The 27,851-nt window shown below is 41.5% G+C and overlaps 2 protein-coding genes across 6 annotated transcripts; both read right to left on the reverse strand.

Annotated features, from left to right (window-relative positions):
• Positions 1-2,346: 2,346 nt before the first annotated feature.
• enc (R3H domain containing protein encore) lies at positions 2,347-27,583 on the reverse strand. Of its 5 annotated transcripts, none has more exons than XM_017175273.2 (12): positions 27,293-27,583; positions 14,629-15,146; positions 11,687-12,521; positions 11,474-11,615; positions 11,248-11,401; positions 10,850-11,182; positions 10,562-10,785; positions 9,376-9,774; positions 6,689-7,616; positions 4,177-6,630; positions 4,010-4,109; positions 2,347-3,763 (listed from the first exon to the last, which is right to left on the reverse strand). In XM_017175273.2, the coding sequence occupies exons 2-12, from the start codon at positions 15,121-15,123 to the stop codon at positions 3,708-3,710; spliced, it is 6,120 nt and encodes a 2,039-aa protein (XP_017030762.1). In that variant the 5' UTR covers positions 15,124-15,146; positions 27,293-27,583; the 3' UTR covers positions 2,347-3,707. The 5 variants fall into 5 exon arrangements, with proteins under 5 accessions (XP_017030762.1, XP_017030746.1, XP_017030753.1 ...); XM_017175257.2 differs by having other exon boundaries at positions 11,474-11,630; XM_017175264.3 differs by lacking the exon at positions 27,293-27,583 and adding an exon at positions 15,616-16,078 and having other exon boundaries at positions 11,474-11,630.
• Positions 16,201-19,876, reverse strand: Rdh (Red herring). Its single transcript, XM_017175305.3, has 2 exons — positions 19,668-19,876; positions 16,201-16,661 (listed from the first exon to the last, which is right to left on the reverse strand). The coding sequence occupies exon 1, from the start codon at positions 19,867-19,869 to the stop codon at positions 19,750-19,752; it is 120 nt and encodes a 39-aa protein (XP_017030794.1). The 5' UTR covers positions 19,870-19,876; the 3' UTR covers positions 16,201-16,661; positions 19,668-19,749.
• Positions 27,584-27,851: the final 268 nt, after the last annotated feature.

Below are 27,851 nucleotides of genomic sequence, written 5' to 3' on the forward strand. Positions count from 1 at the left end.
AATAAGACGTTTGAAGAGTAATAATTCATAGCTTAAAACTTACTATATAGAGATTTCATAGAATTACTTTACTTACTTTGAGTTTAGAAAGCAAATTAAATATAATTTTCCCACAGTGTCCCTTTCTTTGATCGGTGAAAATTTCAGGGTAATTTGTTGGCTCCGTTTTCAAATTGTTTTTGTTGGCCGGTTGCTTGGGTTTTGAGGACAACGACAGGCTCTTGCCCAAAACTGTTGGTGGCATATTCGATTGTGTGTGCGGCTACCTATTCCGTCGCGCGTGTTATGAAGATGTTAAGAGATCCCCGATGCCCTGGTCAACCCCTGAAATATGTCTTAATTGTCCGGGGTTAGGGCCAGTTATGGAATGGACATAGCCTTTACTCCTACATATAGTTCACCGGCTGTTTGCACAACTCTCCTGTTTGCTCAAGTTTCGTTTAATGGCTGGGTTTTTCCTTTTCTTTTTTGGGGTAACATGTGCCAAAGGACACATCAATTTGTGGTGGTAAACGACTGTCCAATGCGTTCTCATAGTCCATAAATCATTTGCCCAACAACTTGTTCTATTTGGCCAGGAAATACAATTCATGTTTCATATCCAGTGGGAGAAATAAAATCCTATAAACAATAAAGTTGTTCTCTAGGGATTTTTTAAATAATAAAGAGCTTAGAGCTTAGCTGAGAAATTTCCACACTTTAAACAAGAAAGGAAACTAACTTTGGGAAGCCGAAATTTGTATACCCTTGCAGTTTGCCATAAGATCATGGCATCGAATCGAAAAAAGATCATAACTAAGCCAAAAAAGCTTTAAATTATATTCGGAAAGCATTTCTATGTTACTTTTTTCTAAGTTAATAAATCTGTATATTAAATAAATTTTTTCGAGAAATCAAAATTTTTGTTAATTTTCGAAAATTTTAATAATGTAACCCCTTATAAAATTTATAAAAAATTGGATACCTTTTTTTTTTTACGGAGATGGCTATAAAGACTCGCCTGTTGATGCTGATCAAGAATATATATGATTTATAGGGTCGGAAATGGTTACTTCTGCTTATAATAATACCCTTTTAGGGTAAAAAAATGCGAAATACCCCCAAAAAATCAAACTCAATTTAGCAGTTTTTTGTTTTTTCTCCTTATACATTACGTATATATATATATATTTGTAATAACTCTCTAGTGTATATATAAATTAAAATAAATAAATACATTTTTTTGGTTGTGTGGTTTTTGTTTTGGTTTTTTCTTTTTTTTTTAATAATAATTATCATTACCATCGTCATCATTATATATCAATAGAGTTATCCTCGTCGGTAAAAACGCCGCCCTCGTCTCTCAATATTCTTTTGTGTCTTTATCTCATTGCATGCTTGGTTGTTCGAGTTGCTGGTTGCCGTTGTTGTTGTTGTTGTGGTTGTGGTTGTTGTTGTGTTGGAATTACAATGTTTTACCAATTCAACCGAATTATCATGATGCAGTGTAGTAGTAGTGATATTAATCATAATAATAATCATAATAATAATAATAATAGTATATTGTATAACATATGCCGCTTGCTGTGTGGATTCCTGCCTCCATTTGCACATTCCCCAAACTCTACCCCAATTCTCCCCCTTAACTTTCACAACATTCTCTCTCTTTAGTCGTCAACGATTTTTTGTGGTTTATTTTAACAAACAGAGCAACAAACAAAGAAATGCACAACAGGAGCCACATGTTCGATATGCTCCCCAGGATACCATCTCTCTAGATCTCTCTCTCTCTTTCTCTGGCGCGGGACTAGCCAACAAAGCGTTTTCTGTGCTTATCATAATATAATTACTATTTTCTTCGGTATTCTGGAGTTTTGTATCTTCGTAATTGCCGAATCTTGAGCAGTTTTGGTTCACTAACTTACTTGGTACTGTTTTGTGTTATCCGGCTATATAGTATATGTATATGTAATGCTATATGTGAGTTATCAAGTGTTTGCAAGCCAAGTCTCTAGCCGAAAGCTATTTATACTTAAAGGTTAATGTCAATGAAAGGGGGATAATGGAAAGGAGATAATGGAAATGCGAATGATAAATGATCCTAGGCTGACCTACTTACTCGCTATCATGTATATATATACTCGTAGTCGCGTTTCAGATTCTTGTCGTTTTGTAAATTATTGTTATGTACATTTTTAGACATACAGTTCTAGAAGTTCCGAGCGAGTCCTGCCAACACACATGCACACACACACAGAGTTTTCGTTGTACAAAAATCAGGCAAATGAGGCAAAAATAATCCAAAGCTGAAAAGGAAAATAGCGAAATCCAGGCGAAGACAATCATAAGTAATAACGAAAGAAAGGCTTTAACTTTTAACTAATCATGTGGCTTCTCTTTTTATTATATACTTTTCGATTTTCTTTTCTTTTTCTCTGTTTTTTTCACTTGCCTATTATATTATTTAGATGGTACATATACATATGTAGTTTATACGCTAAGCTAATTATTTTGTTTAACAATAAATGTATATAGCTGCTTGACTGCTCCATCCTTCAGTTTCTCTTGGTTTTTATTATCATTATCGTTATTATTATTATTACTTTGCTTATGCTTAACAACGAAATTTTTTAGCTGCAACTTCTTTGCAATTAAGGAACAGAAAAATTATAAGGATATTCTATTTCGAAAGAACATAAACGTAATAAGGAAAATATTTCACAAAATCAAAAATCAAATGTAACAAATTTTCAATAATTAAAATTACAGAAATAATAATTAATAATTGACTCGCTAAATTATAGATTTCAATAAGCAGATTTGGTGGCCTGTGTCGCAGAGAGACTTTCCCGTCGAAGAAGAGCTTTTACACTTGAATTTTGCTGGACAAAATTAGATATAAGACTCGCGCAGCAGCAGCAGTCCGGGTACGAGTCCGGGTCGGGGTCAGTCAGTTGCTGTTGAGTTTCTGTTCTTGGCTTTCGGTTGAGATTTTTAAAATAATTAAAACGTATTCAATTAAACACACCAAAAAGCAAGGCGACTTGGTAATTAGTTGACTTTTTTTCCTCGTTTTTGGTAGCAGCTTTTGGAAATATATTTGAGAATTCCGGGAGATTGGAAGAGTGCAAGTTCAAGTCCGGGTCAAGAGTCCTCAGTCCGTCGTTGTGTGTTTTCATTTATTGCTTCTTCTTCGGCTTCTTCGGTTCTTCGTTTCTTTGTTTCTTTATATTAAAGACTATTTTTGTAATGGCACAAAATATACAGCATTCAATTTACTTCCTTCTTTCTTCCTTTATCCTGTTCTCTCCCTCTCTCTGTCTCTGTAGCGGATCAGTTGTGGTAACTTAACTCTATAGAGGCTATGCTTTGTCGGTTCCCCCTTTCCGTTTCTTACTTAACTCCTCCGGCTCCTTTATAGTTCGGTTTTGGTTCCAGGTGCCACGATTTCTTTTCCTTTCCAGCTACTGCTACCAAAATGCCCGACAACTCTCTGCGGCCAGCACTCGACGAGGTTCCTTGCCTCCAGCCATCCTTTTATCCATTTATCCGTTATCCGTTATCCGTTCATCCGCTCCACTTGCTCTCCTAGTATTATGGTTGTCAACTACTTTATGTTCCACTAGATTAGGTTGCTATTTTTATATTTATCTTAGGTATGCCGTTATGTTTATGTAGTTTTTGTTTTGCTTTTGGGTTTCCTATATATTGGAGTTTTCCGGCTGGCTTTACCGCGGACGCGAACCTTTGTAGTTCGGGTTCGGATGGCGACTGGGATGACGCGCTGGAAGGGGAAGATATACAAAAGTTAATTGCAAGTCGGAAATACATTTTTAAAATATTTATTGGACTCAATATTCTAAAATTATAAATAACAATAATAAAAAAACTAGTTTAAAAATTTAAAAAAATGATTTATAGCTTTGGTTTGGTTTTTAAAAACTTTTTCTTGCTCAAAAAATTATACAAACATCGATAAATATCGATTTATTATGATATATTTATTTCATTACATTAATTTTAAACTCACCTTGTATCATCATTGTGGGATACATGCCGGCCACCTGCGCCATTTGCGGCCGGATATCATTCGACGGCGACCGTCGACTGTTGGGCAAGGCTACCGAGGGCTAAACGAAGGAAACAGACACCGATTATGGTCCACTCAAGCTCAAATGGATCTCAAGGGATACTCACATGCGCAAAGTACGTCTGGCCGTACTTGAAGTATACACCGGCGGACGCCCCATTTGGATTATAGCCGCCAAGGGCGGCCGCAGCGGCCACGCCGCTGAGAACCGCTGCTGTGGCCTGCTGACTGCCAGCGGCTGCGGCAGCGGCAGCAGCGGCGGCACTATGATGCAGCTGGGCTGTGGGAATGTGCGAGCGGGCGCCGCCGCCGCCACCTGGTTGCGGTCCACCATTCGAGCCAGCCGCTGGCCCAGCAGCACCACCAGTTGCACCGGCACCACCGCTACCCAGATAAATGGCGGGCGGTGAGGCAGCATTCAGGGCAGCTCCGGTGGCCTGGTCCAGGACCACATAGCCGCCGGAGTGACTGGTGACCAGGGTTGGCTGTGGAGCAGCGTTGGGCGTGTTGGCGGCACTATTGTTGTTGCTGTTGCTGCCAGCAATACTGTTGGGCGAGTTGTTGCTGCTCTCGTGGCTGCCGCCACCGCCGCCGCCGTTGCCACCATTGGCGCTGGGCGAGTTGCGCTGGGAGACGCTGCGCCGATAGTCCTGATTCTGGCTCATGGACTTCTGGCTCCGGAAGCTGGCGGCTCCGGCATTTAGGCGAATGGGCGGCTTGGTCTCGTAGCTGCCGGGATTTGTCGAGCTCGTCGCATAGCTGGGCGCCGGCGGCGGGGGGCCACTGATGAGCGGCAGCTGGTTGGGCTTGTTCTCCCGCTTGCCACCCATGGCATGGGGAGGCGGTGGCCCGCGATGGTGATAGCTGGTGGTGTTGCCACCGCTAGTGGCTCCACCGGAAGACGAGGAGGCGCCTCCTCCTCCCAGGCTCACGCTGCTGGGTGAGGCACGCGGCGTTGGCTCGTTGTTGGAGTTGAGAAGCGGCGTCTTGGCCCCGGAGGGCATGCCACCCAGGGGAACCGAGTGGTGTCTAGGATTGTAGCCGCCGGGATGATAGGGTTTGCGCACTCCTCCTCCCACTGTCTGTGCTCCCGATGCTCCTCCATTGTTTCGCTTTTCGTAGGGTGAGTAGCCGCCGCCACCGCCGCCGGCCTCGTTGCTGCTCTGGCTCTGGTAGTAGTGCGCCGTGGAGCTGTTACTGTGGTAGCCACCGCCGCCTCCCCCGGCACTGCTGCTGCTGCCACTGCTATTCCCATTGTTGCCGGGATGTGCTGGCGGCGTACTAAACAGCGGTGCCTGTCTTCCCGGAGCCGCTGGCGTACTGGGTGCCGATTGCGAGGTCACCTGATCCATGGCACTCCCACTGGCCGCTGGATAGAAGGGAGCCGCCGTGATCAGTGCGTGATGTGGCCCCGCCTGTGGCGGTGGTGGCGCCTGCTGAACCACCTGAGGAGCTGTGGGTGGACCACCACCGGCTGCTGCTGCTGCTGCCGCCGCCGCTGCCGCCGCATAGGGGAAGATATTCGTTGGGATCAACGCGGTGGCATGTTGGGCTGGCAGCGCGTACACATGTGCCGCTCCCGCCGCACCACTGAGATCCGAGCCAGCCGCTCCTCCACCGTGGGCCAGCGTCAGCGTGGGCACCGCATGATATGTGGTTGTGCTGGCCGCCGGAGCAGCAATCAGCTGGGCGGAACCGGCCGCCCCATGATGCCCACCAGCACCACCACCGCCGCCACCGGCATGGTGGTGGCCCACCGAACTGGGCGGGTAGCTGCTGGGATTGTAGTGAATGGATCCACCGCCGGGCGTACGCTTAACACGTCCTCCATAACCGCTCGAGGAGCTCACCACAGCACCGCCATTGCTCGTCTGCTGCTGCTGCTGCTGATGCTGGTGGTTATTGTGGTGCTGCTGCTGATGCGGCTGGTGGTGCTGTTGTGCTGACACCACCGCTTGAGGACCAGCCGCTGTTCCAGCTCCCGGCGTGTGAGCGTGCGTGTGCTGCACCTGCTGCTGCACTGGGGGCTGGGTGGCCGCCACCATGGGCGCGGCAGCCACCGCCTGCTGGGGCAGATAGTACGAAATGGGGTGGTAATACGGATACGAGTATTGGATCGGATACGGGGCCATGGGCAGCTGCTGGATCTGGGCACCGCCGCCGCCGGGTTCGCTGGAGTAGATGAGCGGCGCCTGGTAGATGGGCCCGCCATTGGGTGCCGCTGCCGTTGCAAACTGGGCCGTCGGATAGGCAGCCGCCGTTGCCATTGGCATCACCGTGGTCGCCGTCGCCGGTCCTCCTGGTCCCGCCTGATAGATGGCCTGCGCCGGTATGAGACCCTCGCGCGGCTGCTGGGCGGGATCGAAGACAGGTATCATGTAGGTGCCGCCGGTTAGCTCGCCGCCAGCCTCCGGCGAGGCGAACAGCGTCTGGGTGGGCGGATGGCTGCTGGTCGTCAGCTGGAAGAGCGGCTGTGAGGCGCCGCCGGCACTGGCCACGCCGGGCTGAGGATAAGCGGCATATACCATGCCCTGCGGCACCGCATAGATGCTGCCATCGGGCTGTAAGGAATAAAGAGTTTGTATCCAATTAAAAACTAGGTGTTTAGCTTAGACTTACCCCCTGCTGATATGTGGTGGCGCAGTAGGGCGCCGCCCCGTTGGGCGTTGTGGTTGTGTGAAAGACGGTGGATCCATCCGGCGCTTGATAGCTCTGCGTATACGTCCAGGTGGTGGTCTTGGGCTCCTCAACAACGGCCACACTGGGTCCATGACTCTGGCTGGGCGTCTTAACCTCGCACTGGCTGTAGGGCGTGGAGCTGGGCGAGACGGACTGGAGGTCACAGTTGACCTGCGTGGCAGCAGCCACCAGAGGCTGCAGAGGCAGAGGCGTCTGGCTGGCCGGCGGCAGAAGGTCGGATGAAGCAGCCGAGGCGGAAGAAGAGGGTCCAGCCAGCGGCTCCTGCTCCTGAGGCAACTCCTGCTGAGCTCCGGCAGCTCCGTCCAGTTCCAGCTGCTTCTCACCCAAAGCACAGCAGGCGGGTATATTGGGACTGGTCGCCTGGTTCTTGTACTTTTGCACCTCGATACGATCGTAGTTCTTCGTGGAGATGGAAGTGGTAATGCTCAGGCAGGCCGTGGCACTGGCCAAGCTATCACAATCGTCACCCTTGACGCTGCCTCCATCCTGCTGCTGCTGCTGCGGCTGCTGCTGCTGGTCGTAGCTCTCGTATCCTTCGGAGCACTCCATGCCCGGTGATTGGGTCTCCTCTGCGTAGCTCTCGGTGGAACTGCAGGAGAGCTCAGTGGTGACATACTGCTGTTGCTGCGGTGGTAGCTGCTGCTGCTGCTGTTGTTGCTGCAGCTGTTGCTGATGCTGATGCTGCTGCTGCTGTTGCAACTGTTGCTGCTGCAAATGCGGAGACGATTTGCGATAATTGTTGTAGCCACCGGAGTTGGAGTTGCCCTGCGACTGGTACTGATTGCCCCCCGTGTGCTGGAGCGCCTGGTTGGGCGGCAGGTTGGACGGGTCGTAGTGGTAGATGGAACTGCAAAGGGTTTATTTAGATATAAAAACAAATATTTCACTTGGCTAAGGAACAACTGAATAGGGTTGAGTGTGTCTTTTGGTAAGTATTTTCTCGCTCGGCAGCATGCAACGTTCGAATAGACAAAAGTAAGTAGAAAGATTATAGAGCGGCGATCAAAATAATAAATTTGTGTGGCTTTACTTTATTTATTTTTATATTATTTATAGTTTATTTATTTAAAAAAAAATACTTTGATTGCAGCTCTATAAAGTAAATAAAAGGAAAGTACAGTCGGCACAAGCGGCTGCTGGCAAAAGTTGCCAGGGTTTTTGCTCTTTGTATAATTTATTTTGAAATATTTTTTTTGTTGCAGTGTATTTTGGCGACGCGACGGCAGCGACAGCGACAGCGACAGACATTTAGGATTATATATAAAAGTAATCGAAAAACAACAACAACAAATGGTTTGATCGACTGATTGATTGATACAATGCGAAATGCAATTTGAACGAACAACAATTAGGATAAGACGACAACACTGGCAGACGATACACGGATACACATTCATTCTTGGGAGTTATCGATCAACGCTGGAGGCAAGGCAAGCTTGGTGATTTGGTTTTTGGTAATGGAAAGGTGAAGTTCTTAGGTTGGCTTCGAGAGGAAAAGTCCGATATGATATATGGGCAAAAATAAGGCGCTCAAAATCATATCGAAAATATCGTTTTATATATCGAAATTAAAAATCTGAAAAATAGCGCAGGTAAATGCTAATTTATTTATGACTCCCTTTTTCAGATTATTTTTCTTCGATATTTAAAACAAAACATCAATTTATCGCACATATCGACTTATATATCGACTTTTACGATGCAGTATTGATATATTATGATATGATATCAAGTTCCGAGTGGCCTCTGTTTCGGGGTTTTCAAATGTGTGTGAGTGTGGTGGTGTGAAAGTGAGAGATAGAGGCACAGATCGAGAGATAGAGAGAAATTGAGTGGTGAGAGGCGATTAGTTATAATCGATATTTATTCGATAGCAGTTGGTGTTGCACTCGGTGTTGGTTAATTTAGTTCGAGTTTAGGCAGATAATTTACAAAAACAACATCAACAAGTCGGCACGAAAAATGAAAAGCTAAAAATGTTGCATATTTCACATATATAAGAACGTATTAATAGTTGTAATAAATAATATATATATAAACATAGCTATAGTTATATATTAAATATTTTTTTAAATATTTGCTAAATATTTAATTAAGCTTCAAGCAATTATTTTAGAAAAAAACATTTGTATATATTGGAAGTTACTCTTTGAAAATGGTATGTCTAAAAAATTTCTTTGAGTTGGCTAATTTTATAGTTTTTTGTAATTTTAGATAATCTGTTAACTTTTTACTTTTAATATTTGCTGAGAAAATTATTTAAAATGTTGTTTTTAAATATAATCATTTTTACTACAGCTGTTTTGTTTTACTATTAAATATATATAACTTTTATAAGGATAAGGTAAACGAATACGGAACTATATCATTAAAAAATAGATATATATATAACATATATAACTGTGCCCTAAAGCCGCATTTGTCGCTCTTTCTATTCTAGTTAGAATGTGTAAGTCGAAGAACAAATAAATAAAGCATTTGCAGAATTTGTTTGGAAAATACGAAAATTTTTGCAGCGATTTTTGTATATTGTTATTAATATTATTAATATTTTTTTAATTGTTTGTGTGGTTTTAATTTGCTTTGGTTTAGTTTTTGTAAATTACCCGTCTGCATTGACAATTGGTTGGAGGGTTTGCGGATCAATGAGGAGGCTGCCAATTGGCACATTCGAAATGTCTGTGACGGCCCAGACGAGTCCCGATGTCCCCGAGGAGTTGGACGACGACGACGACGACGATGCCGATGCCGACCCGGACGCGGCTCCCACTATTCCCAGGGGCGGCGATGTTGCGCCTGCTGTGCCTGCCTGTGCTCCAACCACGGATACCCGGCTGTGGTTGTGCCCATGGCCATGCCCATGCCCATGACTGTGACTGCTATGGCCATGACTGTGACTGGGCGGAGGCGGATGGTTCAGCTCCGGCGTCTGCCTGTCGCTGCCGTAGCCCGTGGGCGAGGGCGTGACGGAGTCGGAGCGCACGGATTGGGTGCGAGTCTTGTAGCTGGAGTTGGTTGGGGAGGTTGGAGTTGGAGTCGGTTGTTGGATTGTTTAAAATGTTGGTTGTTGTTGTTGGTTGGTTGGTTGGTTGTTGGTACATTGTTGTTTCGTTTGTTGTTGTTGTTGTTGTCGGGGAATTGGCATACAAAAATTTTGATTGATTTTGGTTTGTTTTTTTTTTCGTATTTTTTAGTTTTCAATTTTAAATTATTTTGAATTTAAATAAAATGGGGAGCGAGAGCGATTTTGAGTTTGGGTACATGGATATGGTTTTAACATAAATTTATTTTAGTTCACCGGTCCCACTAGGTATTTTTTAATAGTATTCATAAAAAAAATAATAATAATTTAAGTAAATTTAAAAAATTTTATAAGCATTAAATTCTTTTAAATTGAAATATAAAAACCATGGATCGCAAATAAAAGTCAAAGTAAAATAAAAATTAATTCTAAAAAATTGGTATTATGGTTATTTTATTTATTTATTTATTTTTTTTTTTTAATTAAATTGAATTATAATTAATAATAATAATTAATAATAATTAATCAGGGATCGTAACCTGATTAAACGCAAATAATTTCTATTGAGATGTATATCGATAATATCGATGAAAACATTGGCATATTAATCGAAAAAAATATCCCTTTCATATCGAAAATATCAAAAACTAAAGAAATCTTCTACATCCACTTAGTTTTAATTAATTATTATTAATCTTTCCTAGACCTAGTGGTTCCGGTTCAACATTTGAACAAAAAACAACAATTTGAGGCTTTTAGAGCACACTCACCCACTGCTGGAAGGTGACAGCCGCCATGGTGTGGAGGTACTGCCAGTGGAGTCCTGCTTGACGAAGCCGCGTCCGCTCTTGTTCGAGTTTGTGGAATCACCGCGCGGAAGGGAATTGTTGCCGGGACCACCGGAACTGGGCGGTCCACCATAGTTGCCAAAGTTGTGGGACTTGGGCACGGCTCCGCCGCCCGAACGCATAGAACCATCCCGCGATTCCGTGGACTATAAAGTAAAGATTTAATTTAATTAATTATATTAAATTAATTTAATGAAAGTCCTTCCATACATTCTGCATTTGCAGCATCTTTCCATTGGGCCTCTTTGGCCTGGGCGGCTGCTGGGATTGCTTCTGCTGTTGCTGCTGCTGCTGCTCCCAGCCACCGTAGCACTCCTCGTCGCCACCGCCACCGGAATAACCATCCTGGGCGCCGCCAGTTCGACTAAAGATGCGACTACGCGCCCGATCATAGTCCTCCTCGCGCTCCTCAAAGCTCTTGGCCTTACGGTCCAGGGAGAGCGGGCATAAGTAGGGCGACTGGCGCACCTCGTCGAAGCTGTGCGTGTCCCGCTTCAGAATCGATTTGCGTGCATCGTCGCGCACCAGCGACTGGAAGCGTATCTGGAAATCAAAGTATTGTATAAATTAGGGATAATTATTCAGTTTTATAGCTGATGTGTGTGTACCTCTGGTATGCGCGTGCCCTTGGTGACGGCCACAATCACACACTGCTGTGTCTCGGTGTCCACATTATGCTCCATGCCAAAAAAGGCGGCGGTGCGATGGATCAGCATGCGATTGTAAGAGGAAGCGGGCGGAAAACGATACTCACAGCCGCGACTGCAAAAGGGGAAATTCATTAATTATACACACATTTTTTGTTGCTCTAGGATCTACAGATTCTTGACTCACCTATTCTCCTGAACAAACTCCATCAAATCCTTCTCGATCTTAAGCAAGATATTGCGATCCTTGGGATTCTTGTTGAGTGTGTCGCGAAAGAACATTAGGAGATCGGTGCCACCATAGTCCGTGTACTGTTCGCTCGAGTTCTCTGATTGATGAAAGACTAGAATCAGTGAGTGGATGAGCCGGCGACACACACAGAAAGCCGATAACACTTACCGCGCGATATGAAGCCCGAGGTGTTGTTGCTGCTCGAGTTGTTGGAGTTGGACACGTTTCCTCCGCCTCCTCCTCCTCCATTGTTGCCCCCGTCAATGCTGCCGGATGAGCTGCCTCCGAGATTCTTCAAGCGCGGCTTGTTACCCTTGGCATTGGTGTTGTTGTTGGCTCGATGCTTCTTGTTGCCGCCAGCTCCCCTTGGCTCGTAGTGATACGGCTCCTCGTCATGGTTATTGCTCAGATTACTGTTCTGGCTGGACATCTCGTGACGCTCGTGGCGTTCATGTCGCTCTGCCGCCTTGTAGTTCATCCCAGAGTTGTATATTACACCCGTGGAAGAGTTGCTGCCAGTGCTGTTGGTGTTGTTCTGATGCTTCTGGATGTCCAGGCCATTGGTTTTCAGATCCACAACATACTTTTTGCCAGCGGTGTTGTTATTGTACTCCATGCCACTGCCATTGCTATTGGTGCGATTGTGCTGTCCGCCGGATTTCTTTGGTGGCGATAGTTTTGGGAACTCTGCCTCATTGCTGAGCGGGACATTCTGCTGCGGCTTCGGGGGCGACTGTTGCTGCTGCTGCTGCTGACTAGTGACAATCACCGCAGGTGGCGCCTCCATCAACGGCGAGTTGCCCCTTCCAGTTGATTGTGCTTTGCTGTTGTTGTTATTGCTGATGATGGCATTATTGTTGTTGTTATTATTGTTGCTATTGTTGTTTTCTTGGGCTTCCCCCTGGAGCTGCTCGGAGGCGGCGCGCGGCGTTGGCGTGCGCGGCGGTGATGTCGACTCACGCATTGCATGGCTGCGTGTGAGATGTTTGCCCTTCATGTTGCCCTGTTGCAAGGAGAGAAAAAGAAATAAAGGGGCAATCAGAAGTCGTCGAGGGGTTGGAAAGGTAATTAGTTTCAAATTAGTAAACCAAAATGAAATGCCAAAGTTGACCACTACAAGTAAGTGTACAGTAAAGCCTTGTTATAAAGCTTTTTTCCTAAACAAAGACCAGCTTGACCCGATTTAAGGAAATGTATCTTCCATTTATGTAAAAAAAAATATATATAAAATTATTATAATTTAATTTCATTTCATTATTGTTCAACCACAAGTTTCACTTTACTAAACAAAGGCCTGCTTAAGCGTTATTTCAATGTGAAAATCCATGATGCAATTGTTGGCTCATTGAAATGTGAAAAACAAACTCGACGGCTCGACGGGCCCACACTCTCACCGGAAAAACCGAAAAGGTTAGACAGCCAAGGGAGTAAACTCCGCCTCCTGGCAGTAAAATATACCAAAGGATATATATACTATACTGTATACTTTATAATACCCCACATTCTTGCCAAGACTCGGATTGCCTTTTGACATTATCCGCGCGACCTGAAGGACAGAGGACATCGAACGTTATGGAGGATGGGGAGTTCGTTCTCAGTCAGTCTGTCAGTCGGTTCAAGTTTAGTCATCACATTAATTTGTTTCTTGTATTATTTGTTTGCCTCGTTCATTGATTTTCCCAAGACTGACATCATTAATCAGCTGGTTGAAGTCACTTGAAAGGTGGCGATTGGGCTAAATTAACACTTGAAGTCTCAAGGAAATGAAGTGAAATGAGGGAAATCAGGGTTAAAATAAGAGCAAAAGAAATATCTACAAATAAAAAATATATATTCTAACCTGTACTGGTATTTATTCATTTGCCACAAACACTAAACCCAACTTAATTAACAGGAAATTGACTGCCTTTTCTACTTAAAAGAAAAGCTTCCGAGTTGCCTCACCGCAGGCAAAAAAAAATTCCCCGAAACTGCTGAAATACTGAATTATAAAACTGATTTCCTGGAATCTGATTTGCGCCCATTTAACTTTCAATGTGCGGGGGAAAATCAATAAATCGACCTTGGAACCACGCAGCAGCAGCAGCAGCAGCAGCAGGAGCAGCTGCCAGTGAATGGTCCCAAAAATCGTTCTAACGGGGAAAAACTCTAACACACACATAAACAATGATTGACGATAAATCCTGTATGAGCATTTAACCAAGGCAACCGACTAGGGGCCGAAAAGGGGTGTCGTCCAACACCCACCCACCCAACTCATACATACATAAACCTTGAACTCTGGTGTGTGCCTGGCAAAAAGAGGGTTTAGAGCCGTCTGGGATTGTGGGGCGGCAGTAACTGACTGCCAGGAGCCAGGAGCAATCAGAACCACGTTTACCAATTGCACACACTGCACTCTCTTCGGGGTCGATTGGGGAATTTCCAGCTATTGCGATTCGCAGAATATACATATAGTAATCGCCATCCCATACCACCCACCCACCATTTGGACTGCCAGTGACCTGACCCAGTTTATTAGACATTTTTTGGGCGTGTATCCTCTTTGCTCGAGAGTTCAGTTCATGGCTGCATTTATTTCGCTGCGAGAGAGGAGATTGTCCCAGCGAGAGAGAAACGAGAGCAGAGTCCCGACCAGATGATGAGCGGAGAGGAGCCAGAGTAGAGAAGCCCAAAATGCAACTCGACACCTGACAAGATGTGACCTGACCTATATAATCCTCGCCTACGCCTGTCCGGGCATTTTCAAATTAACCTTATTTCTACATTCTAAAAGTTTTTGATACATAAAAACATACTCAGAGCTTAACTTTTGAATATTTTATGATGGGGAAAAACCAAGTGATGCCTTAAAATAATATTAATTTAAACGATTTATATTGTTCTTAAGGGAGAACCTTGTTCCCTTGAATTCAAAATTCTCTATGAAAGTCTATAAATATTTAAAATATCATTAACTTGACTCTTTTGTTTTTGCAAACATTAGTTATTAATTACAAAAGGTCCTGACAGCCCCAAGAACTATTAAATGTTTAAGTATTTAATAACTACTCAGACTTTGTTCGGGCAAATAGCTTAAAACCATTTGAAAAGGTTACACTTCAACTTACCCGTCTGTTGCCGAAGCTATTCTGGCGTCCCAAATTGGCAGCTCCTCCTGATCCGGATCCTGGCACTGTCTGGAACTCCTCGTTGCAGTTGTTGTTGCTGCTGCTGCAGTTGCTTGTGGTTACTGCAGCAACACTAGGGGCTGCAACAGTGGTGGCGGCGGCGGTGGTGGCAACAACAGAGGATGTTGCTGTTGTTGTTGGAACAGCAGTTCCAGCTGCTCCCGAAGATACAGAGGAAGATGCTGATCCTGTTGCTGCAGCAGGTCCGCTGGCAGCAGCGACTGCAGCTGCAACAACTACTCCTCCTCCTCCTCCTCCAAGTCCCACACCCGCTCCCACTCCGGAGGATGAGTTAGTGTTTGAGGCAACGGCGGCGTTGGCACTGGCAACAACTACAACGGCGGCCGCAGCGGCCGCTGTTGAGGCAGAAGCGGCAGAGGATAAATTGGTTGGAATATTCGTAGCTAGGGCTACTTGAGATTTTGTGGAACTCATAATCACAGTTTATGTCAAGTGTACTGAAATGGGAAATAAGAAAAAAGGGAGTTTAGTTAGTGAAACATTTGAAAACTTAAAAAAATAAATTAAATTAAAATTTAATATATATATTAAATTGATGAGGCAAACAATACGCAGGTTACAGATATTCACGTGTGAAACCCTTTCACCAAAGCTCATAAATAGATTTGACTTTAAGTATAATTATAAATTAAATGGATTTACAATAAATGAACTATAATTTCTATTAATTATTATTATATCCCAAGCTTTTGTCAATTGAAAATAAAAATTATTTTTAAATGGTATTATGACACTTAATTGATACAATTGTATATAATCTTTGCTTGATTTTTATTTGGGTAAGAATTTCCCTCATTTCCCTGTTCGTATTTTCATTGCCTTTTGTATAAAGCACTGGCAGTGTCATACAACCACAAAACATTTCAGAAAAATGTAATTATCACCCTTCTATAAATAAATAATTACCTCAATAAGTGAGTTAGACTATTGCATTTTGTTTACACGGTTTTATGTAGCTCCAAAAATTTGTTAACAAATTTTCGTTAATCTGTTAGATTTGGGTTAGTTGTTTGTCTTTTGTTCTGGTTTATGCTGTGTCTGCGGTTCATAAGAATTTCTGCATAGTTTCTTTATTTATTTAAGTATATTTGTACGAATATTTTAAAAGTTTTTTATCTTTTGTTTTTTGTTTTTTAGGTTTTCTTTTTCAGAAAAAAATCATATTTGTCGAAAAGTTGCGGCAGTGCAGTTGAGAGAATATATATTTGATATAAAAAAGAGGTTGAACCAAATAACTCTGACGCTGATGTTGTTTTTCACTCGATTTTCTTTGGTTTTTGTGCGACTTACGATTAGTTTACTTTTAGTTTAGTTTGTTTATAAGATGCAAGGCTTAGTATTTTGTAGATAAATAGTTATTGTATTGGATTTTTGGTGGCAAAAAACTTTGCGAAGAGAGGAAAAATAAAACACAACTTTTGGTTTTGGTTTCCTGTCTGTTTTTTTCTGTTTCGTTTATGTACTTTTTTCTTTGTAATTGAGTTTAAAACGTTTGGTTTTTATTTGGGGTTTGTTTGTTTTTTTTTTTTTATAACGTTGTTTATCACATTTACACCATATCACCGAAAATCAGAAGCTGCCCTCGCTTTTTTTGGTCTGTACACTTGCTTGATTTTCCCAGTTATTTTGTTTAAAAATTAATTCATTTATGCACTAAACACTTAAAGGGCTATTTCTATAATTAATTTTATAATATATATGTATGTATATTGTATAGTTAAAAATATTTTAGTTAAAGCTTTCTCTTTCTTGTTGTTTTGTGATTATTTCTCTCGCCTAATATTATGTTGTTATGTTATATTCTTCTTCCTTCACAATATTTCCTTTTGTTTATTTATTTATACGAAGGTTCTCCTCTGCGGTTCAGTATTTGTTGTTGTCTATATAGTTCAGGTTCTGTGAGGATTTCTTTGATTTCCTGTTGTTTCTAGTGGCACACATTATTTTACTATCTGCAAAGTCGTAGGAAGTTTATTTAGTAGAGCACGATATTTGAGGGATTTCCGCGCACGCAAGAGATATATACAGTGAGAGAGAGAGGGAAAGAGAGTAAGAGAGAAGCTGAGAGAAAGGGAGGAACTTAATAGGGAAAACACGCACACACACCAATAAAAAATATGACCTTGTTTACGATTTATTTTGATATTCAAAACTGCACGACGAAACGAAGTACCCAAAAGGCGAGAAAACCGATTTCATGATGCGAATATTGCCCTCGGCACAATTAAAAGGGTGGATTATATTCGCAAGCTCTCTCTTCAGCTCCTAAACTCCTCAGTTCCTCAGGTCCTTTGGCTCCTTGACGGTCCTTGTAGGGACTGGTTCAGGTTTAACACAATTATCTCGAGGCTTTGATTGCAGAGTAGGTAGCTAATATTGTTCACTTTTTGTGAGCATTAAAAGGGTTGCTCCTGGAACTCCCGAAAAATAATAAATGTTGCAGAATCCAATGATGTTTATCTGTCCGAGTTGAATGGACTTTGCATAAATAAATGAGGCAAGTCGGTGCTCGGTGTGGCAAGTAAAGAAATCTTCCACAAAAAGGGGCCACAATTTGTATTGCAAAAATGATTTTTTTTAATTACAAATTTCTGGGAAAAAATATGATTAAGAAGGGCAAAGGAAAATTCCCAAAAAAATGTAAAAGCAAGAAAGACTTTAAATCTAAGAAACCATTTTCTTGAATATATTATGTATAAACATTCAGAAAAGTTTAAAAACTGTTAGCTGACATACAAAATATTTTTTGTTACATATTTGCAAGCGCCAGTTGACTTTTGCCCTAGTTTTCCTTAGCAATTTTCTTTACAAAGGCTTATGGCATTAACCAATAAGAATTCATATAAGAACAAAAAATGCAAATATCAACAAAGAGAAAGTGAAAATAGATAAACGAAGGTTCCAAGAGTCCGCCCCTAAAAACACCTGACAACAAAAAAATAAAACCAAAGAAAATAAAAGAAAATGAAATGAAATGTCATGACAGTCGCACTTGAATCTTATATTCTGGGAAATACCCGCGAAAAAGGCGAAACGAGATTTGGAGAAGAATATAGAGAACACATACAGGAGAAGGACAGAGAAGAGGTGGAGCAGAATAGAGCAGAGAGATGGCAAGAGGAAGCAGGCAGGTGACAGATGACGTAGCCGCCTTAAAAAGAAACACGCATACGACGTGTGGCACACGACCAAAACGAAGGTGACGACGTCGTCTTCGCCTTCGTTTCTCCGCGTTTTCTTCTTGGAATGAGAATAAGTATGGAAACGAGGCAAAGGCAAAGTTCGCCGAGGAAAATTTGGGACAAGAGTCGGAAAATTGCATTCCCAGCGTAAAGCAGAAACAGAGGACGAGAGTTCCGTGAAGGGGAGCGCAGTGGTATCATCGCTTGCATGTGCCATGGCATTACGACTTGCTTTCGACTTGGCCTTCCCGCTGTTTACAGCTGCTCGCTCACTCACCCACACCTCCCTTTTGGCTGCTGCCACCCGCTCAAAGCGACAAACAAAAAGCTTCGCCGTACTTGCGAGGAGCGAGGAGGTGCTGCGAGCAGCGAGTACTAGGAAATGTGTTGCGGTTGTCTGCGGAGCGAAAGCTCCAAGGCGCCTGCGTGGGAGAAATTAAAAGAGAGGAACTCACAAGAGAGAGAAAGCCAGAGCCTGGCGGTATAGGCACTGGGAGAAATAATTAGGTAGTAACTAAAGAGACTCACAGAATGGTAGAAACACCTCTATAACATTTCTTCGATTTTTCTAGTTCGATTATTTTTATTAAGCTGCAAAAAATTCTAAATTCTGTTCATTTATGAAGAAATTATTCATTATTTAAGAAATTTTTAAGTATAAACACAAAAGTTTATACCAAAGTTTAACTGATCTCCCTATTTTTGTCCAAGTGTATTACTAGAAGAGAGCACCGCGTGTGCCTGCAATCCCGAAGCCCGAGCAGGAAGTGTCGCTGCGATGCACTCGCAAAGGCACCAAAGGAAGCGGCTAAGGACAGGGAAATCCGGGGGAAAAAGAGGCGCAGGAAAAACTTAAAATGGGCGAAATGGGGCGTGCACTTGCCACAAACCAAATAGTCAAATGATTATAATTTGTTGACACGCCGATAATACGTTCCCGCTAACATGCACTTTTCATCAGTTTCCCTCACACGGACACGGAAAAACTCTACTAATTTGTTCGACGAAACGTCACCGAATTCAACATAAGGCAGTGGGGAAAATGAGGAAAAAATACGAAATGAAAAACGAAAAAACCGAACACGAGCAAAATTGCCGAGCGCCCATATAGTATGTGTGTGTGTGTGTGTGTGTGTTTGTGTGGGGGCAAAACGTGTGAGACTGTGTATGTATAATACACCAAAAATGCCACAAAATAGCAGAAAAAAGAAAGATTGTCTTCTTCTAAAAACCAAATGAAAATTCCTCGCGACTCGAAAACATTTTTCGCAACACTCAGACACACACACACACTTATTTCTCTGCACTTTTTTGTATATATATTTTTAAACACACTCTGCTGCCCGGCGAAAGGGGCTTCCTTTTTATAAATGAGGAGCTTTACTTATATCCCATTTACTTCTCGGTGTCTGCGGTCTCAGCACTAGCACTATTCCAAAACCGATTTCCATTTCGATTTCGATTTGATATTGGAATTCAATGTTGCTTCTTCTAGTTTTTGTATAGTTTTCTGGTTTATTTATTGCTACGCGCGTGCCATTTTCAAGACGATTTGTTTTTTGAGTTTTTCCTTCGTTTTGGATGTTGTATGTTGAGCAAATCCCCTGTCCGAAATATAAAAGCCCAACTCTCTGGATTTTCTCTCTCTCTCCTAGTGGTCTCTCACTCACACTCTCTTTCTCTCTCACTTTTTGTTATTTTTGTATAATTTGTATATTTTTTTTTCTGGTAGAAGAAAAAAAAAACCGAATTTTCTCGGGCACTAATTTTTCTTGCCTCCGCTCGTTTGCTTCATTGTGAAAAATGTATTTTTAAGCTGCTGCTGCTCCGATTTTTCTCCTTGATGTTGCTGCTGCTGCTAGTGTTGCTGCTGTTGGTGTTGCTGCTGTGGATATTGCTGCTGCTGCTGCTGCTGGTACGGATGACAATGACAACTTTGGCAACGGCTGCGACAGAAGCGACGACCGCTGGCGGACATTATGGGAACACGGCCGAATGGATACTGGGCCAACTCGCTGGCTGGCGAAAAATACTGTCCCAACCAGCCTGGCACACACACTCACTGTCTCTCTTTCTCTGAGAAGTTCTCTCATTTGAAAATCTCCTCCGGCAAAAGGGTGGCAAAAGCAGCCTAGTGTCTCGCATTCACTCTCTATCGCGGGAAGAGAGAGCGCTGCGAGTGCGTAAAAGCTTCGCGGAAAACAGGTTAAAGCGTATGCTTGTCCTGCTCCCCTGCTCTCTCTCTCTCTTATCTCTCTCCCCGTTTAATGTGCCACTATAGTTCACCCGATGTCCCATGGCCCAGAGCTAAAATGCTTATTGGGGTGGCATTTGCTCTCAACTCTTCACTGGGCAGATCACTTGCAAAAAATGGGATTTAAAAACTAATTATTAATTTTAAATAACTTTAAAATTTATATTCTCCTTTTTCTTTAAAGTTCATAGAATAAAAATACTTGTTTTTGGGTAACTAGTCGTATACGTAATATGGAAACCCTTTTACACTTTAACCTCTTTTCACTCTCCTAGTAATCTATTGAATATTTTATCAATGTAAAGTCAACTTTCCACTTTTGCTATGTTTATTTTGTATGTATTATTTCTTCGAGTGTTCTCATCTACTTCTTCTTGTTGCTGCTGCTCCTGAACGCCGCTGTGCCTGTTGTTTTAGTTGTTGTCATTGTCCTTCCTAATGCGTATTAGTATGCGTGTGCTGCTCCGACTGCAGTTGTTATAGTTCTTCTTCTGGTTACTGGGCATCTCCGCGTCCTTTATGTTTTGCTGTATATATCCCTCTATATAAAAGCCTATATCGCTGCTTGCTTGGTTCTTTGGCTTCACTTCCTAGCAGGCCGCCAAAGGACCTTGGACATGTGGCTATTAGTGCGTGAGAGTGCAAGGGAGAGAGTGGAAGAGAGAGACAAAGCGAGAACCAAACAGGATTGTTTATGGCACAAAAAAATAAACTTCATTAAAGTCGATGATGTTTTCAATGTTCTCTATACCTGAAAATCGAATTCAGTTTTAATTGAATGTAAATACCAAAGAGGTTTTCCATCAAAGCAATCTAAATCTGGGATTGAAACTCATATAATCAAATTGTTTAGGTGAAAGCTAGCCAGCAAAATGAATGGAAATAGTTTGGATACAGTAAAAAATGCCAGAAAAGGATACTTTGGACAATGAAATATCCTACAAAATTGCATAAGGAAAAATGGGGAATTCATTTAGAAATATGTATATAAAAAATTAAATAAAGAAATAATTACTTTACTTTAAATATTTTTCAAAATGTCCACAAATAAAGACTTTTTAGGCACTTAGCTAAAAGGGCATAATTAGCATTATTATATTTTTTAGTATAAAATTAGATCTTCCATGTAAAACTTTGAGCCATAAATCATCATTTATACCCTGGCCAAGCATAAAACTTTTTTCAATTCAATTATCCTTGCAAATCACTGCTAAATTGACCAAAAAAGTGTCCATCAATTGAAGCTGCCGCCATCTCTTTTTATTGCTTTTCTCTCGCTTCTGGCTATCTCTTTCCTGCCTGCATATCTGTCAATTTGGAGCCTGAAATTGCATTTGATTCCTAACGGAATATGCCAGTTATTTTATTTTCCTCTCTTTTTCTCCTGATGATGAATGCATTCATCATTTGAGTGGGCAATAAAAAAGCTTTTAGAATTTTGTTGCTTATGGAAAAAAGTATGCAAAAAGGGGGAGGGAGGGAGGAAAAGAAGAGAAAATACAGGAATAAGGATAAAAAAACAGGCATTGTTGCTGCCAATAATGTTAAGCCAGGAGTGTAATCACAATTGTTCTTTCTCAATTTAGTTTTATTTTTACCTTTGCACAGGATAATTGTATTGTTTATTTTTTTATTGGTTTTCAAATGTGTCAATATAGTGATATAAAAGTATACAGTTAATAATTATAAAACTAGCAACATATTTTATTTTCTAAGCGTATAAATTAACTTTGTTTAATGCAAGTTTTTGTGAAATTATAATTGTGTTTAGATAATTTATAAACTATTAGTATCCCAAGCATCCAAACTCTACTTTGCTCATTGTGCATTGTTGCGTTTAATACCGCAAACTGTGAGATAAAGTCAGGTGAAGCGTGTCCTAGATTCCACTACAAACACAGACAAACAACAAACAACAAACAAAAAACCCCTGTAAACACAAACCACACACTCATACACACGCATAGAAATTCCACCCCGAAGTATGCAACATAATTTTAGTGCAAACAACGCAATAACGCAACTTTTCGTCTAGAGGGACCTTGAATTCAATCAAAGTTGCGCTAACAATCCGGCAGATACTTTAGCTACCTCTCGCTCTCGCTCCCATTGCCTCCAGCTTCCGTCTCGCTCTGGCAAATTGCGAAATAATTTGCATCGATTAGCCAAATGGTTCCCGAGCATCCCCCCCTTCCCTGGCATGTCCTTCTCATTCTCTCTTTTTCTCGCTCACAGCTCTCGGGAGACTTTTTTGCCTAAGCAGGGAAGAGGAAGAAAAAGCATCTGGGGGATGTCAAATGCGTTTCCCCAAATGCGGCGTAATAAATTACACTAAACGACAAAATAAGGGTTTAAAGTACTTATAGATGTATCTATTGTACTTTAATTTATCTATAAACTATCTATAAACTGAAATTTTTATAAAAAGTTGTAAAAACCTGGGCTAGATAATGTTTATTAATAAATTTATAATTAATGAATAATTAAATTTTTTATTTATATTTGATAGGATATTTTTATCCTCATATTATATTAACTAAGGTGGCTAGTGTAATTTTTAAGAAATACTGGAATGATGATAATGGAACAGGAAATGATGGTACAGAAACACAAAAAGAGAGGGAGAGACACGAGACTGTTGCTCCTCTCTCTCTCATCTCTTGCTCCTCTCGGTTAATGTAATTGCACATTCGTGAATGTCGCGCCTTTCGCCTGCAATTACGACATCTTATTTGGGTCAACTCGGAGAGATAGCTCTCCGGAGAAGGAGGCGAAAGAGATGGAAATGCGACTAGAAAGAGAGGGCTACTAGCGGAGAGAGAGAGACAGAGAGAGGCAGAGACCGAGCTTAAGCTCGCCGCACGTGTGAGCTTAAAAGCGCAACGCATTTCGAGGCCAAGTGCCGAGCGAGGATGCGAGGATTCGAGGACTCGAGGATACTGCCAGCATCCGTCTGTCACTTCCGCAGGCAACTGCAGTAGTATTCAGAAGGAGGGTTGGCTTTAAGGGGGTGGCTGGCTATGCATGGACGCGGGGTGCAATACTGCACTCAGTGTCCAGTGGGTGTGGCCGGTGTTGGCCCAGTTAAGTTCGCCCTAAAGGCACGGTAAGCATTCGCCCAAACGGCACTGAATTTAATTTAAAACGCAAATAAGAGTATTTTTTCCTTGAAAAGCAAAAGTTATAATTATAATATGTGGATTAAACTCCTAGATAGTTCCTGAAAGTGTTAAATATGTAATAAGTTTTATTAGACTGCTCTTAACTTTTGTTAAAGATTTCACCTGAACAGACGATATACAAGAGGAGCTGAGAATGTTAGAAAACTGGGAGGTGATGGCCATTAAAGCCTTTTGTGATGATCCTGCTGGGGGATATTAAGCAAGCAAATCTAATCTAATTAGCCGGCAAATGCCAAAGCAGAGTAAACTCTTGCTGAGAGTCAAGGCACCCTCACTCCTCCCTCTTAATGCCTCCGTGGACCACCTGAGCGAGCAACCCACTGTGGCCACCTCTTTAACACCTCCCCCGCTTTGCTTTTATGGCGCAATTAAAATGCTAAATGCTTTACGACATCGCCCAGGGGGGGTTCTTTAATTAATTTGCCTGTGACAATGACTGGGCCATGCCACGTCTCGTGTCTTGACGACCATGAAAGGTGTTAACAACAAACGTTTGGCTAAGAAAGGAGGCAAGGACATCAGCACCACCTCCTTTTACTTACACTTGCTTGACCCAGACGAGCAAGCAGGCGAGCAACAACAAAACAAAACAAAAAACGGGCAGAAGGACACGCAGGCAGACAACCCAGAGAAGTCTTCATTTAAGCGCTCCTAACAACCTCATACTCGTTTTCCTCCACCTCTATCGCAACTAAATCCCAAGCCCCGACACTTCTATCGTCTGATTATGCCAGCTTTGATGGATATAGTCACCCTCAACTGGTTGTCTCGGATTGTTTCCGAGTCAGGTATAAGGTGGGACCTTGTTTGCATAGCCTATTTAGAATACTCTTGGCTTTTGTTTAGATTCAAAAATCAGGAAATTATTTAAATGAGAAATCAAACCTTATTATTCAAATGCAGTCAACGGATTCGAAGTTAAAGCTGGCAAATATAACTTTTCTGACTTTATAGAACCTATACATTAACTTACATTTTATTACATCAATATATGTAGCTACCCTTTAAGACGAAAGACCACAAAATTATCTAAACGTTTTAGGCCTTTTCCTAGGCTTCTTTTTAGCTGACTCAAGACTTAAACTTGCAAAGTCCATGGTAAGTAACACAGTGAATCCTGTGACACAAGGGCTAGACTAAACGGGAGTAATACATCAGCAAAAAGGAACAAATTTAATAGGAATAGGAAAACAAGAGCGAAAGTTGCCGAGACAGCATCTCCTGCCCCGCCATCCTCAATCATTCATTTGGCATATGAAAAATTCTTGTTGCATATACAAAGGGGCACCAGGGAACCGACATTTGGGGCCATTTGATTGTTGGCCGCTGTCTGCAGGTATAACAGCCATATTCCGGGTTCATTCCACGTAGCCATATAGCCACCTGCGGGAATTATGAAATATGCAAAAAGCATCTGCAGGGGCCTTAGAGGCACACCCTGGCGGCCTGTCGCCCATCCACCTCCTCACCTTCCTCTTTTGCGGGAATAGAATTCGCTTGGCATCGCAACTTTGTCTGCAGAGAATCTAAAGAGGCAGCATACAAGGGTGAACGGGTGGCAGTTTGAGGCCTCCGAATCAAAATCAAACACAAAAACAAAACTGGCGTAACCGATGAGATGTCATGTGTCTACTCTTATCATAGGCGATTATTCATAAGATGCAGCGAAACGAATAACAGGTGAGATTCGATAAACTAGAGCTGCAATTAAAAAGGTTACCAAGGTAAGGGTAACAGCTTAATTATACGATATATGTTAATATACTTTACAGTAAACTCCTTAAAAGTAAAGTAATTTAGGTGAATATCTTTGCAAAGTATAAACTTCTTGAAGAATTGATAATTTAATTTCTTATAAACACACATACTTATATATATTAAGTTCCCTTTTTAATTTAAGCTATGTTTCACCTATTTAAAACAGTTTTTCATCAGTTAAGTGTGTCTAATTTTATGTTAAAAATGTAAAACAAATATGTACACTGTTAATCTAAAAGGAGAAAAATACATTTTAACCGTATTGCTTTTTAATATATGTTTTTTTTATAAATAGAACTTGGTTTACTTATAACTGAAATAGGATTTTGGCAAAAATTCGGCCAACAGGAGTTGGCCTGTCGAAAAAAAAAAGCCAGAATGTCTTAGCAAATTTAAACAAAATAACAAAAGATAGCAAATGGCATGAACAAAGGCAATAAATTAATTTACACAAATTCCCAAAATTCTTCAATGAAAAATGCTTTTTTGCAGTAAGATTTGCATTCAACCTTTTTTTGTATTTGTGTAACGACAACGAATCGGACGGGCGAAGCGAATCCGAGCGCAGCAACAAAAGACTAAATACTTGTTTTCTTTTCTTTTTGCATTCTTTTTGTTGTTTTATTTCTTTTAACAACTGAAACATTGTGCGACAACGACGACATTTCGATTATAGCATCAGCCAAGATACATCGTCATCATCACCGGCGAGAAACATCATCGTCTAAGGCCTCATCGAATACAAAAACGAATATCTAAATATTTGAATAAAATAATAAACAGAGCAAAAGGCAGAGAGAAACACAAAACAGCGACGTTTTAGTGCATTCAGTGTGTAAAAATGCACAGTAAACACCTGAATAAAGGAATTAGTTAAGGCAGAGCCATGTGGTCAAGAATGAAATATAATTGTGGGTTTCCCCAAAACAGCTTTAAAATCAATTCCAAAGGAATTTAATACAAATTCTTTGATATTACATTCTAATAAAGATTTTAATTATTTCAAGGGCAAGATTTTCCAATAGCTACAGGTTAAATTTAAGTTAAGAAAACGAATTATAGATTATGATCTATGATAATACTATAATCGCCACTGTCCCCTAAATATATTCTTGTAGATTGGCTACAAGTAAAGTCATTCCCGGGTTAACTTTTTGTTTTTTTGGGAGAGGCCACAAACAAACCTGACGACATGATCACGACGCCACCGGTGGTGTAAGAGAGAAACGCTGCGTAGCACAGAGGGAAGGTAGGAAGGGAGAAATGATACCAGCCTGGTCGCATGATTCGCAAAATAGATTTTCAATAAAAACCCACTCGAAAACGCCGACAATGGCGGCGGACGTAGGCCAAAGAGCCATTTCGAATCTATTTTAAACACAAACAAAAGCATTCTCTATAAATCGAGCAAATGCGAAGAGGAAGAAACTTACAGAACTTACTGACAAGAATGTGATATGTCCCCCAGAGTTATGGGTCCTTGACAAGCTGGAGATAATATACAAAAGGATATTTTTGTGGTCCTGCTCTGAGAGCAAAGATCTTGAATATGGTTTAGTTTGTCCAAAAGTTGAGGAATTCCGGTAAAAGATTAAAGAGGATTCAGATACACATATCCCTTACTTTGTGCGATTTATGGATATTAGATCTAACATGTTTTTAACTATTAAATTAAACTATTAGTTGATTTTCTTTAAGTTTTTATACGTTTCTACACTTTTAAAAATAGAAAATAAAAAACCCCTTAGACCAATTTTAAATCTCTTAGAATACGATTTTTCGAAGGTTTTCGTAATCAAGTCCATACAGAAACCTTTATTTTAAGTTAATAATTACTTTTAAACACCAAATTCTCAGATAACATTTTCGATGAATTTAAAAATACTTTGTCCTGGGAAAGGGACACTAAGAAATGTTATTATTTAATGTATTTTGCAATGAATAAACCGGCATGGAACAATAACAATAAAAAAAAAAAAACTGCGCTTTGGGTTCTTCTGCGAACAAAGATGGGATTCTGTTCCAATTGGAAGAGACATACAACCCTGTGCAACTCCGTAAGTGCAGCCGGCGCTCCAAGAACCAAGATGTACGCGAACGAAATCACTTGTTACAATTTTGACTCTGTTCACGTCACAATACGCTGCAAAACACTTTATTTGCCGATCCTAGCCCGATTTTCCTGCGAATTTGGCGAAAAAACTCACCATTTTCAGTTCTGCTGGCCATGGCGACTGTTGTTGGATATTCTCTTTTTTCCCTTTCTGTTGACTTCCTTCTCCGCTTGCTCGGCTTCTCTTCGCCGCTTTACCGTTTTATGCACGAGGGAGCGGCGGACGATCTGCGGTGGCGGCACTGCAGTTGTGGGAGCTCTTCGCGGTGCTTTTCACATTTGTTTAAACCGCCGATACACAATAATAATAATAATAATAATACAGAAAATGAGGTTTTCAACGGTATGACCCGTGTGACAAATCCTTCACCGCCGCCAGTAAGGTTTTGAGGAAGATGCAAATGAATGTGATTGGTCACACTGTCTCAGCTGATATATCGATAGTTCTCAAGCAGTCTGGCAGCTCTAATATATCGGGAATATTTGTATATTAATTTTTCTTGATTTTAATGGAATTATCAAAGGGTATTGGTAAAATTTAAATTGTGAGTCGTGCAAATTAAAGTTTGAATTTATTAAAAAATACTTGTAGAAGTGAAACTTAAATATAAGGTGCAGTCTGGCAAACGCCGCAATAGAACTTAACAGAACTA

The sequence above is a fragment of the Drosophila kikkawai genome, chromosome 3L (genome assembly GCF_030179895.1).
Source record: "Drosophila kikkawai strain 14028-0561.14 chromosome 3L, DkikHiC1v2, whole genome shotgun sequence".
NCBI classification, from domain to species: domain Eukaryota; kingdom Metazoa; phylum Arthropoda; class Insecta; order Diptera; family Drosophilidae; genus Drosophila; species Drosophila kikkawai.